This window comes from Rhinoraja longicauda, chromosome 16 (assembly GCF_053455715.1).
Source record: "Rhinoraja longicauda isolate Sanriku21f chromosome 16, sRhiLon1.1, whole genome shotgun sequence".
Lineage (NCBI taxonomy): Eukaryota > Metazoa > Chordata > Chondrichthyes > Rajiformes > Arhynchobatidae > Rhinoraja > Rhinoraja longicauda.
Window position 1 is genome coordinate 4040706 of NC_135968.1, and position 13578 is coordinate 4054283.

The window sequence follows — 13578 nt, forward strand, 5'->3', positions numbered from 1 at the left end:
ACATCCACTCTATCCAAGTCTTCCACTATTCGGTACATTTCAATCAGGTCCCCCCTCATCCGGCGGGTCAGGCAGCATCTCTGGATAGAAGGAATGGGTGACGTTTCGGGTCAAGACCCTTCTTCAGACCGAGAGTCGGGGAGAAAGACACAGATAATGAAGTACATGGTGTAGAATAGATTGTTTGCTAGGAGAAGGTAACAACGAAGCAGACTGTGATAATATTTAATCGGGGACAGTCAGATTGGTCAGAGAACTGGGAAGCGGAGGGGGGGATGAAGAGAGAGGGAAAGCAAGGGTTACCTTAAGTTAGAGAAGTCAATATACCGCTGGGATGTAAGCTGCCCAAGTAAAATAAAGATGCTGTCTCCTCAGGATCTCTGGAACTACGAGAGTCACAAAACCGTATCGGGGAGAAGGAGGGACAACTGGGTTGGGAAAGGTCTTTAATTATGTTGGCTGCTTTCCTGAGGCAGCATGAAGTGCAAATGTAGGCAATGGTGCGGGGTCTAGTTTTGTGTGATGGTCTGGGTACATCCACAACTCTGCAATTTCTTTGAGATCTTGGACAGAGTTGCTTCCAAACCAGGCTACCTTGCAGCCAGACAATATGCTTTCTATGGTGCATCTGTAGAAGTTTGTAACAGTCATTGGAAACATGTCAAATTTCCTCAGTCTCATGAGGAAGAGAAGGTGTTGCTGTGTGTATGAAGGAACCCCAGATGCTGGTTTACAATGAAGATAGACACAAAAGCCTGGAGTAACTCAGCGGGACAGGCAGCATCTCTGGATAGAAGGAATGGGTGACTTTTTGGGTCGAGACCCTTCTTCAGACTGAGAGTCTGGGGAGATGGAGACACAGAGATATGAAAGTGTAAGGTGCGAAAACGAGACATCAAAAGAGATATAGATCAAGGAAAATGTGGAATAGATAGAATAGGATACGATAAATGTGGTTAGATAGGAGAAGGTGACAACAAAGTGAACAGATAAAATGTAATTGGGGACAGAAGAAACGGTCAGAGAACTGGGAAGGGGGAGGGATGGAGAGAGAGGGCAAGCAAGGGTTACTTGAAGTTAGAAAAGTCAATATTCATACTGCTGGGGTTTAAGCTGCCCAAGCGAAATATGAGGTGCTGTTCCTCCAATTTGCGTTGAGCCTCACTTTCGTGGCTGATGTTTCAATGTGGTTGATCCATGACAGATTGGTACTATTTAGGCCAAGGATATTGAAGCACTTCCCAAGACCACACTGAATTGCAGACATATAGATGTACCCCAGCCCATCAAGCAAATAAACTATCTGCCATTGACTCCATCTACTTTTTACACTGCCTCGTAAATCCCACATAATCAAAGACTTGTGCCATCCCGCTCATTCTTCTCCCTGCTCCTGTCGGACAGAAGGTACAGAGGCTTGAAAGCATACACCACCAGATTCAGCAACAGCTTCTTCCCCTTCAGACTTCTGAACAGTCCTTCCGTTAGCTGTGCGTCTAATTTACCTCTACACTACTGAGGACATTGGACTTTATCTCTGGAACTGATACACTACAATGCACTCTGCAGCTTCCCCTTTGGGGTGGGAGCTGCTTTACGTCCTCGTTGTCCACCCTGGGTAGTTCTACGGAACTGGCAAAAAGTGTCAACTGCATTAATCTGAAGCACCAATTGCCATTTTTAATTGTTGTAGTTGACATACGAAAGAAGCTACCCCTTTGCTCTATCCAGTTTAGTTTAATAGAAAATAGGTATATGGGTAGGCCATTCCGCCCTTCGAGCCATCAGCGCCATTCAATACGATCATGGCTTATCACCCAAGATCAATACCCCGTTCCTGCTTTTTCCCCATATCCCATGTTTCCGTTAACCCAAAGCTAAATCTAACCCACTCTTAAAAGTTAGGAAAAGGGGACGTACAACGAGATCTGGGTGTCCTAGTGCATCAGTCACTGAAAGGAAGCATGCAGGTACAGCAGGCAGTGAAGAAAGCCAATGGAATGTTGGCCTTCATAACAAGAGGAGTTGAGTATAGGAGTAAAGAAATCCTTCTGCAATTGTACAGCCCTAGTGAGACCTGGAGTACTGTGTGCAGTTTTGGTCTCCAAATTTGAGGAAGGATATTCTTGCTATTGAGGGCGTGCAACGTAGGTTTACTAGATTAATTCCCGGAATGGCGGACTGTCATATATAGAAAGACTGGAGCGACTAGGCTTGTATACACTGGAATTTAGAAGGATGAGAGGGGATCTTATAGAAACATATAAGATTATTAAGGGGCTGGACACGTTGGAGGCAGGAAACATGTTCCCAATGTTGGGGGAGTCTAGACCAGGGGCCACAGTTTAAGAATAAGGGAGATTTAGAACGGAGATGAGGAAAAATGTTTTCAGTCAGAGTTGTAAATCTGTGAAATTCTCTGCCTCAGAAGGCAGTGGAGGCCAGTTCTCTGAATGCATTCAAGAGAGAGCTAGATAGAGCTCTTAAGGATAGCGGAGTCAGGGGGTATGGGGAGAAGGCAGTAACGGGGTACTGATTGGGAATGATCAGCCATGATCACATTGAATGGTGGTGCTGGCTCGAGGGGCCGAATGGCCTGCTCCTGCACCTATTGTCTAAAAACATCCAGTGAATTGGCCTCCACTGCCTTCTGTGGCAGATTCACAACTCTCTGGGTGAAAACGTTTTTCCTCATCTCAGTCCTAAATGGCCTGCCCATTATTCTTAAACTGTGACCCCTGGTTCTGGACTCCCCCAAGATCGAGAACATTTTTCCTGCATCTAGCCTGTCCAATCCCTTAAGAATTTCATATTTCTATAAGTTCCCCCACATCCTTCAAAATTCCAGTGAATACAAGCCCAATTGACCAATTCTTTCATCATATGTCAGTCCCCGGAATTAACCTGGTGAACTTATGTTGCACTCCCTCAATAGTAAGAATGCCGTTCCTCAAATTTAGAGACCAAAGCTGCACATATTGCCCCAGGTGTGGTCTCTTAGTTCAATGTCACGTATACCAAGGTACAGTGAAAAGCATTTTGTTGCATGCTAACCAGTCAGGAGAAAGACAATACATGATTACAATCAATCCATTTATAGTGTACAGATACATGATAAGGGAATAACGTTTAGTTCAAGCTAAAGCCAGCAAAGATAGTCCGAGGGACATCAGTTAGATAGTAGTTCAGCACTGCACGACGCGCTGCAGGATGATTCAGTTGCCTGATAACAGTAGGAAAGAAACTGTCCCTGAATCTGGTGGTGTGTTTTTTTCACACTTCTATACCTTTTGCCTGATGGGAGAGGGGAGAAGATTCCTTATACCTGGCTTTGACTTAATTGTATTTATGTATGGCATATCTGATCTGTTTGGATAATAGGCAAAACAAAGGTTTTCACTGTACCTCAGTAGACGTGATGAGAATAAACCTAAACCTAGCTCTCAACCATTTCTACTTTAACACTATTGATGCTGATTATTGAATTAAATTGAATAAATTTTATTTGCCAAGTATGTATACAGACAAGGAATTTGCCTTGGTGCTATACTCGCAAGTAACAACATGATATATAGAAAACAATGAAGAATAAAACATTATAATTTAAACATGTGAAGAATAAAATGAAATACCAGAGCAAAAGGTGGTTACTGACGATTTGTTGTTGAATAGGCTTTGACAGTCCGGAGTAGCCTTGCTGAGGGAAGTGCTTCAAAGGGTTTGTGGCCAGGTTGAGAGGGGTCAGAGATGAACTTACCTGCTCACTTCCTGGGCCCTTGCAGTGTACAGTTCGTCAATGGGGGGGGGGGGGGGGGGAGGGAGAGGTTGCAGCTAACAACCTTCTCGGCTGATCGAACGACGCGCTGCAGCCTCCGGATGTCATGCTTGGTGGCTGAGCCAAACCAGCCCATGATGGAGAAGCTCGACACAAAATGCTGGAATGACTCAGCGGGTCAGGCAGCATCTCTGGAAAGAAGCAATGGGTAACGTTTTGGGTCAAGACGTCCGAGTTACTCCAGCATTTTGTATCTACCTTCGATTTAAACCAGTATCTGCAGTTCTTTCCTATCCATGATGGAGAAGGTGAGGCCAGACTCACTGATGGCAGTATAAAACTGGACCATCATTGCCTGTGGCAGATTGTGTTTTCAAAGCTGCCGCAGGAAGTACATCCTCTGTTGGGTCTTTTTGACTGTGGAGTCGATGGTGGCCTCCCATTTAAGGTCCCTGGAGATGATGGTTCCTAGGAACTTAAATGACTCCATAGATGTGACTATGATGTTGTTGATGGTGAATGGGGGGAGGGGAAGGAGAGCTCTCCCAAAGTCTACAATCAATTCCACTGTCTTAAGAGCATTGAGCTCCAGGTTGTTCAGGCATGTTCTCCATCTTGTTTGAAGGTGTCAGACAGTGCAGAGCTTTGATGTTCAATCTGATGCAGACATGACGTTTGATCTCTGGCCTACATTTCACCTCAGTAACATCACTCATCTATCACTGGCCTAGTTTAACTGCTCCTGGAAACATTTACTCTTTCCTCTGGAAATGCTGACTCGCACCAGCATCCGCTCCAACTTTCTCCATTCTCTATTCCTACACCAATTAAAGGGCGTAATCTTCACAAAAACAGTTCTGTGTAAACATTTCTGTCTTTGACTTTAAATCAGATACATAGTGCGGAAACAGGCCCTTCGGCACATTAGCACTAACCTACACACATGAGGGACAAATTACATTTATACCAAGCCAATTAACCTACAAACCTGTGTCTTTGGAGTGTGGGATCAAACCGAAGATCGGAGAAAACCCATGCGGTCACGGGGAGAACGTACAAACTCCGTACAGACAGCACCCATAGTCGGGACTGAACCTGGATCTCCGGCGCTGCATGCGCTGTAAGGCAGCAACTCTACCGCTGCGCTACCATGCCGCCCTTGGGTAGAAAGAAAACGTAGAGGCTGGTTTACGAAAAATAGACACAAAGTGTTGGAGTAACGCAATGGTTGGTGAATCTGTGGTTTTCTTTGCCACAGAAGGCTGTGGAGGCCATGTCAGTAGATATTTTTAAGGCACATATAGATTCTTGGTTAGGTGTCAGAGGTTATGGTGAGAAGGCAGGAGAATAGGGTTTGGAGGGAGAGATAGATCAGTCATGATTGAATAGTGCAGTGGACTCGATGGGCCAAATGGCCTAATTCTCCTCTTATCCCTTATGACCTTATGGTTCAGGCAGGATCTATACAAAAAAAGATCTGTCTGACCTATTGAATTACTCTAGCACTGTATGTATTTTTTGGATACAATGACCAGCATCTCAAAGGGCCGAATGGCCTACTCCTGCACCTATTGTCTATTGTCATCAGCAAACTGGTGAGCACTTTTTTCAAGGAAGTCTACAATTTTCATGCCGACCATCGATCACCCGTTCACACTAGTTCTACATTATCCCACTTTCACATCTACTCCCAACACATTGGGAGGAAATTGACACAGGCCAATGTGTGAGGATAATCGGATGAATGCATGTGGGTGTTTCCATAAGTGAGGGTACCAACCTGAGACATGGGTGGCCAAATTTAAAAGTTATTAAATTATGAAATACCACAGGATTAAAAATGGGTCTACCTATGATCCCTTTCAGCTCCTTTGACTAAAATTTGAAAAAAAAGGAGGGAAAAAAATATTTATAAGACATATGTCATATGGGACACTCACTGATTTCTCAGCTCCCTGACAAATTGTCGGCACCGAACCCACCACGAGGCCCATAGTTCATGCCAGGGTCATTATAATCACGTTGTTTAAATTGCGACAAGTGAAAAAAAAAACCTTTTGCACTATAAATAGCATTGACAATGTTACTCAACGGGAGGGACCACAGAATGAGACAGCGCTAAAATAGGCGAGCAAACTAGATTTTAATTTCATGATCTGAAGTTCTATTCATTATTAAGTATTTCAATGGAAAGCTTAAACACAAAATATAAACAATAAAAAAAGAAACAATATACATAAAAACAGTTACTCTGCTTTTAAATCATAGAAACATACAAAAATAGAAAATAGGTGCAGGAGTAGGCCATTCGGCCCTTCGAGCCTGCACCGCCATTCAATATGATCATCCAGCTCAGTAGCCTGTACCTGCCTTCACTCCATACCCCTGATCCCTTTAGCAAAAAGGGCCACATCTAACTCCCTCTTAAATATAGCCAATGAACTGGCCTCAACTACCTTCTGTGGCAGAGAATTCCACAGACTCACCACTCTCTGTGTGAAGAAATGTTTTCTCATCTCGGTCCTAAAAGACTTCCCCCTTATCCTTAAGCTGTGACCCCTGGTTCTGGACTCCCCCAACATCGGGAACAATCTTCCCGCATCTAGCCTCTCCAACCCCTTAAGAATTTTATATGTTTCTATAAGATCCCCCCTCAGTCTTCTAAATTCCAGCGAGTACAAGCCCAGTCTATCCAGTCTTTCCTCATATGAAAGTCCCGCCATCCCAGGGATCAATCTGGTGAACCTTCTCTGTACTCCCTCTAAGGCAAGAACGTCTTTCCTCAGGTTAGGAGACCAAAACTGCACACAATACTCCAGGTGCGGTCTCACCAAGGCCCTGTACAACTGCAGCAGAACCTCCCTGCTCCTAAACTCAAATCCTCTTGCTATGAATGCCAACATACCATTCGCTTTCTTGGTGCACCTGCTGCACCTGCATGCTTGCTTTCATTGACTGGTGCACCATGACACCCAGGTCACGTTGCATCTCCCCTTCTCCCAAATCGGTCACCATTCAGGTAATACTCTGCTTTCCTGTTCTTGCCGCCAAAGTGGATAACCTCACATTTATCCACATTATATTGCATCTGCCATGCATTTGCCCACTCGCCTAATCTATCCAAGTCACTCTGCAGCCTCCTAGCATCCTCCTCGCAGCTAACACTGCCACCCAGCTTCGTGTCATCCGCAAACTTAGAGATGCTGCATTCAATTCCCTCGTCCAAATCATTAATATACACTGTAAATAACTGGGGTCCCAGCACTGAGCCTTGCGGTACCCCACTAGTCACTGCCTGCCATTCCGAAAAGGACCCGTTTATTCCTAAAAAGGACCCGTTTATTCCTACATTATTCATACATTTCACAATGCGACTCATGTTCTGCTGCAAAAACCTGGGCCATCAGAAAACCATCTTATCGGGTGATAAATGATACAAATCATAAGCATAATCACAATTTGGCTTATATAGTTATTTAATTGCAAAATTAATGTAATCTTTCTGGTATAAATTAGCCTTAGGGTTTCATGAAATCCTGCTTGAAAAATGTCACAAAAAAGGAAAGAAAACACAGGGACATATCTGATATTTTTCTTTGTAAAAACAGATTTATTTATTTTTGCATCATCTCATTATTTTGGCAATACACCATGATCTATACTACTTAAACTACAGGATATGAAACAATGGGAATATTACATAAAAAATAGGAAAATAACCTGGAAGTTTGGAGACCTTCAGTTTCACTACTGAGTGCTGTATTTACGGAAACACCCATGTGGGATTAGAGCAAATGGGCGGTGGATGATCAGTGCGGAGTCAATGGGCCAAAGGTCCTCCTGCCATGCTCATCTCACTATTACTCTGCGACTCTCAGAATATTCATACTGACTGAGATGGGAGGAGAATGAAGGAGAGCAGAAACATCAGAAGGGATGACCTAGACCAGAACGATATCTAGCTCCCTTTTTGCCCTCTGTATTTCCTTCTTAAGAATGCTCCTGTTTTTTTTTGGATTTTTTGATTTTTGATTTTGAGATACAGCGCGGAAACAGGCCCTTCGGCCCACCGAGTCCACGCCGCCCAGCGATCCCCGTACGTTAACACTACCCTACACACACTAGGGACAATTTTTACATTTACCCAGTCAATTAACCTACATACCTGTACGTCTTTGGAGTGTGGGAGGAAACCAAAGATCTCGGAGAAAACCCACGCAGGTCACGGGGAGAACGTACAAACTCCGTACAGACAGCGCCCTTAGTCAGGATCGAACCTGAGTCTCCGGCGCTGCATTCGCTGTAAGGCAGCAACTCTACCACTGCGCCATCGTGCCACCAAAACTCCTCCAGGGAAATACTTAATCCCAACTGGGAGAACTCTTTCTCCCGTTTATTCTGTGTATTGCAGAGATATCTGATACACGATGTTTAGAGCAGAACTGATTTATTTGTCACAAATCCACAATATTGAATTCCAGCCCAGCCATAGGGGTTATCAAAATCAGCAAAAATAAAACAGTGGGACCAAATGATTGGGGTGTAGAGTCCTGGGAATGATTAAACAGCATGGAAACAGGCCCTTCGACCCAATGCGTCCACACTGACTATCAATCATCCGTTCAAATTATTTCTATGTTATCCCACTCGGAACAGGAGAAATAACAACGCAATTGCAACACCAGCTACCACCTGGGAACTTGTGTTTGCTTTCTGGAGCTGTGATGGTTGAACATTCAGCGTCCAGCATGTTTAATTTTTCCCCTCAGTCCGTGTACACTGGTGTTGTAACAGGTGAGATGACCGAGCAAATCCCTTCCCGCACACAATGCAGATGAACGGTTTCTCCCCGGTGTGAACTCGCTGGTGGGTTCGCAAGTTGGACAACTGAATGAATCTCCTCCCACAGGCAGCGCAGGTGAAGGGCCTCTCCCCGGTGTGGATTCGCTGATGGCTCCGCAGGCTGGACGAGCGGGTGAATCCCTTCCCGCACTCGGAGCAGGTAAACGACCTCTCCCCATTGTGAGTGCGCTCGTGCGTCCGCAGAGTGGACAACTGAGCAAAGCTCTTCCTGCACTGGGAGCAGCTGAAGGGCCTGTCCCCGGTATGAATCCGCTGGTGGGTCTGCAGGTGGGAGGAACGAGTGAATCCCTTCCCACACTCGGAGCAGGTGAAGGGCCTCTTCCCAGTGTGAACTCGCTGATGTTTCTGCAGGCTGGATGACTGAGTGAATCTCTGTCCGCATTCACTGCAGGCGAACGGCCTCTCCCTGGTGTGAACTCGCTGGTGCGTCAGTAGTTCAGATGACCCAGTGAATCCCTCCCAACATTCGCTGCAGGTAAATGGCCTTTCCCCGGTGTGAGTCTGCTGGTGTAAGCTCAGTTTGGACGACCGAGTGAATCCCTCGCCACACACAGAGCAGGTGAAGGACTTCACCCCGGTGTGAATCTGCTGGTGCGTCCGCAGGTTGGACGATTGACTGAATCTCTTCCCACACTCTCCACAGGAGAACGGCCTCTCGCCGGTGTGGATCCGCTGGTGCATGAGCAGCTCGGAGGAGCGAGTGAACCCTTTGCTGCACACGAAGCACTTGAAGGGCCTGTCGCCCGCGTGAACCCGCCGGTGCAAACACAGCTCGGACGACCGAGGGAATCCCTTCCCGCACTCGGAGCAGACGAAGCCCCTCTCCCCTGTGTGGACCCGCTGGTGTGACTGCAGGGTGGATAACTGTGTGAACCCCTTCCCGCACTGCGTGCAGGTGAAAGGCTTCTCCCCAGTGTGAATCCGCTGGTGTACTCGGAGGCAGGATGGCCGGACAAATCTCTGCCCGCACTCCGTGCAAACAAAGGGTCTCTCGCCGGTGTGTGCCTGTTGGTGTCTCCTCATGCTGGACGACCGGGCAAATCTCTGCCCGCACTCGGGGCAGCAGAATGGCCTCTCCCCGGTGTGGACTCGCTGGTGTAAGAGCAGCTCGGATGAACGAGTAAACCCCTTTCCGCAATCACTGCAGGTGAAAGGCTTCTTATCGGTGTGAGTCCATTGGTGTAAGAGCAGCTCAGACGATTGAGTGAATCCCCTCCCACACTCAGTGCAAGTGAACGGCCTCTTCCTGGTGTGGAGTCCTTGGTGTAAGAGCAGCTCGGACGATCGAGGGAACCCCTTCCCGCACTTGCTGCAGGTGAAGGGCCTCTCCCCAGAGTGGACCCGCTGGTGCCTCAGCAGCATAGACGAAGTAATTAACCTCTTCCCGCACTCAGAGCAGATAAATGGCCGCTCCCCACTGTGCCTTTTCTGGTGTAGCTTCAGGCTGGATAAATGTGCAAACCCTTTCCCGCACTCAGAGCAGGTGAAAGGCTTCTCCCCAGTGTGAGTCCGTCGGTGTATCATCAAGCTGAACGATCGAGAGAATCTCTTTCCGCATTTGGAGCAGGAGAACAAGCTCTCTTCAGTGTCTCCTTGCTGGTGTGCCATCGACTATATGAATGAGTGATCCACTTGCTGCACTCAGGGCAGATAAGCAGTCCCGGGTGGATGAGTGAGCAAGTTCCTTTCCACATTCAGAGCAGGTAAACGTTGTCTCCCGACCGCTGCGTCGTCAGGTAGGATGACCGAATGAAGCTTTCCCCCCATTCGCCCTCTCTCTGGTGACGAGTTGCCGGCACATGCTCAGGGCCTTGCATCATTGCTGTTTCAACAAGAGCATAAAACAATCACAGTCATACAGCACGGAAACAGGCCCTTTGACCCAACTCATCCATGCCATAACACATAGGAGCGGAGTTAGGCCATTGAGTCCATCGAGTCTGCTTCACCATTTGATCATGGCTGATCTATTTTCAACCTCATTCTCCTGCCTTCTCCCCATAACCTTTGATGCCCTTAATAATCAAAAACATATCAATCTTTACCTTAAAAATACCCAATGACCTGGCCTCCACTGCCATCTGCCTAACCCATTGAGTTACTCCGGCACTTTGTGCCAAGTTTTATAAACCAACATCCACAGCTCCTTGCGTCTGTGGAACATTTCTCGCTGGCGTGCTCCCCCTTTGCTGTGTAAATGCCTGAAGCTCTTTCCACAGTCAGTGTTCTTAAACTCTCCCATTCGGGGGCATTAATCTCACTGCCCTGCTGGTCACACTATTGTTTCTTAGCTCTTCTCAGAAAGAAAGCTGACAAGCAATTCCCCCTTCCTTATTTCCACATTGAAGTGCTGGTGAACTGACTGAAAGGCACAAGGTGCTGGAGTAACGTCTTGAGTCAGGCAGCATCTCTGAAGGTGCTCTTACCCAATTTGTACGAAGTAACTTGCAACTCAACACAATGGCATGACCTTCAAATGCTCTAATGTTAGATATTTTCTATAACACCCCCCTTCCCCCTCCTCTTTCTCCCCCAAAACCCAACCCATTTATTTCCCTTTCCCTCGCCCCCATGCCCTGGCTGACCTACCACCTTTTTTTTCATCTCTGGCCTTCGTCCAACAATCTGCCTATCCAAACAAAACTTCGCCTGTGCTCACCATTACAGGCCATGCTCTGCCCTGCCCCCACATCTCTTCCAGCTATTTCCACCATCCCCATCCATTCCCCCTCACTCGGACTAAGAAAGGGTCCCAACTTGAAACATCCCTATCCATGTTCTCCAGAGATGCTTCCCGATCTGCTGAGTTATTCTTGCATTTATCTCTGGAGGGCATCAACAGGTGATGTTTCAAGTCAGGACCTGCTGAGTTACTCCAGTATTTTCTATCTTTTTTTGGTAAAATAGCATCTGCAGCTCCTTGTCTATGGTGTCAATTTAAGTTTGAGATTCCATTAGCAAATCTCTGCTTACTCTACCTTCTAAATGGTGTTTACAAAAATTATCAAACGATACCTGTTCACTGGATGTATTCAAGAGAGAGTTAGATTCAGTTTTTAGCGCTAACGGAATCAAGGGATATGGGGAGAAAGCAGGAATGGGGTACTAATTTTGGATGATCACCCATGATCATATTGAATGGCGGTACTGGCTAAAAGGGCCGAATGGCCTACTCCTGCACCTATTTTCTATGTTTCTATACAGAACAGCAGCTCTAGAAATCCACGTAGAATCTTGTTTTCCATCCTCTCCCACCCTCCACCCCAACAGGCCCCATTTGCTCTTCATCCCCCCCACCCGCACCTGATTCAACGTATCACCTTGCCTCACTCACCCTCTTTACACTGGCTATCTTCCCTCTGCATTCACAGTCCCGATAAACAGTCTTGAACCATCAGTCCAAAGAAGGGTCCTGACCCAAAACATCACCTATCCATATTCACCAGGGATGCTGCCTGACCCACTGAGTTACTCCAACATTTTATGTCTTTCCTTGGTAAACCAGCATCTGCAGTTCTTTATTTCTGCAATTCCCTGTGCCTGCTCTTTTCACAAGCCTCCCAGACCTGAGTTTTTTCAGATATTCCTGTTTTTTTACTTGATTTTCAGCGCGTGGTTATTTTTTTTAACAGAACGCAGGGGATGTCTCTGATTGTGATGGTGTCAGCAACCCTGGTTGAGATGAATAAGAAGAGGACATCACAGAAATGCAGCTAGTAGAGCTGTTGCCTCACAGCACCAGAGCCGTGTTCGATCCTGACCTTGGGTCTTGTCTGTGTGGTCGATTGTTTGCCCCACATTTCCTTGATTATCGTTGCTTTTTGCACATCTTCCATTTATTTGTCCTAAGTACCGTCTGTATCTCTCGACTAATCCTTTTCTGCACAGATGCTGCCTGACCCGCTGAGTTATTCTAGCCTTTTGTGTCTGTCTTCTTTCCCACTCGTCTCTCTGTGCGTAAACTCGGACTTATTTGCTAACTTTCTCTGTTGGAACGAAAGGATCTCCGACCTGAAGGTATCGCCCTCCGCAAATGCCCCTACGAGCCGGCACCGGACCTCTGCGTGTATGGAACCCTCACAATCCCGCTCCTACCTGCCGCCTGGATCCCGGAAACGGCCCTGAGTTTGGTCGCCTGATCACAACGTCCCATCCGTCGCTCCCTGCTCCTGGTGATTCTTAAACTGACCAAAAGTTACCTTTGTGGAACTTCGTGGAAGACCGAAGATGGTCCAATGTTACTCTACGTGCAAGTTCCAAAGACCTGCTTTTGTCCCACGATTACTCCTTTATAAACGATGCCTTTGAGCCATCATCCCAGGAGAGACACTGGTGACTCTCAGCTCTGTCTCTGCAACATCTTCCCAGATTAGTCACACTGTTTACCCAACGCCCAGCCTACAAGTGGACACCAAAGCCATTGTCTTTTAACCCCGCCACAAACTCAGCTCCTTGGCCTCCAGTCTCAGAAAATTTTAGGTTTATTAATGTCATATGTACCAGGGTACAGTGAAAAGCTTTTGTTTTTTAAACTATCCAATGAAATCAGATGATACTATACGTAATTACAATCAAGCCAAATTCAAGTACAACATGTCAATATACAGAGTGCAGAATATAGTTCTCAGCATTGGAGCAAAACAGTTCCAGAGACAAAGTCCAATGTCCACAATGAGGTAGAGGAGAATTGGACAGTACCCAAGCTGATGGAAAGACACTTAAGCCTGATAATGGAGGGGAAGAATCTGTTTGAGTCTGGTGGTCTAAGCTTTAAAGCTTTTGCATCTTCTGTCAGAAGGGAGCGGGGAGAAGAAGGAATGACTGGGGTGGGAAAGGTCTTTAATCATGTTAGCTGCTATTCTGAGGCAGCGTGGTGCAGATGGAATCAATGGTCGGGAAGTCTGGTCCATGTGATGAACTCGGCTATATCCACAACTGTG

The 13578-nt window shown here is 46.5% G+C and overlaps 2 protein-coding genes across 2 annotated transcripts in view; one reads left to right on the forward strand and one right to left on the reverse strand.

Annotated features, from left to right (window-relative positions):
• LOC144601450 (uncharacterized) overlaps positions 1-13578 on the forward strand; it is a 201734-nt gene that overhangs the window by 51005 nt on the left and 137151 nt on the right. The gene's annotated exons all lie outside the window — the stretch shown is intronic.
• LOC144601093 (uncharacterized) lies at positions 7377-12736 on the reverse strand. Its single transcript, XM_078413029.1, has 2 exons — positions 12650-12736; positions 7377-10460 (listed from the first exon to the last, which is right to left on the reverse strand). Exon 2 carries the CDS (start codon positions 10244-10246, stop codon positions 8528-8530), a length of 1719 nt encoding a protein of 572 aa, XP_078269155.1. The 5' UTR covers positions 10247-10460; positions 12650-12736; the 3' UTR covers positions 7377-8527.

Coding starts and splice junctions, on each gene's coding strand:
- LOC144601093 (XM_078413029.1), bottom strand. CDS start 10,246: ATGGCACACCAGCAAGGAGACACTGAAGAGAGCTTGTTCTCCTGCTCC.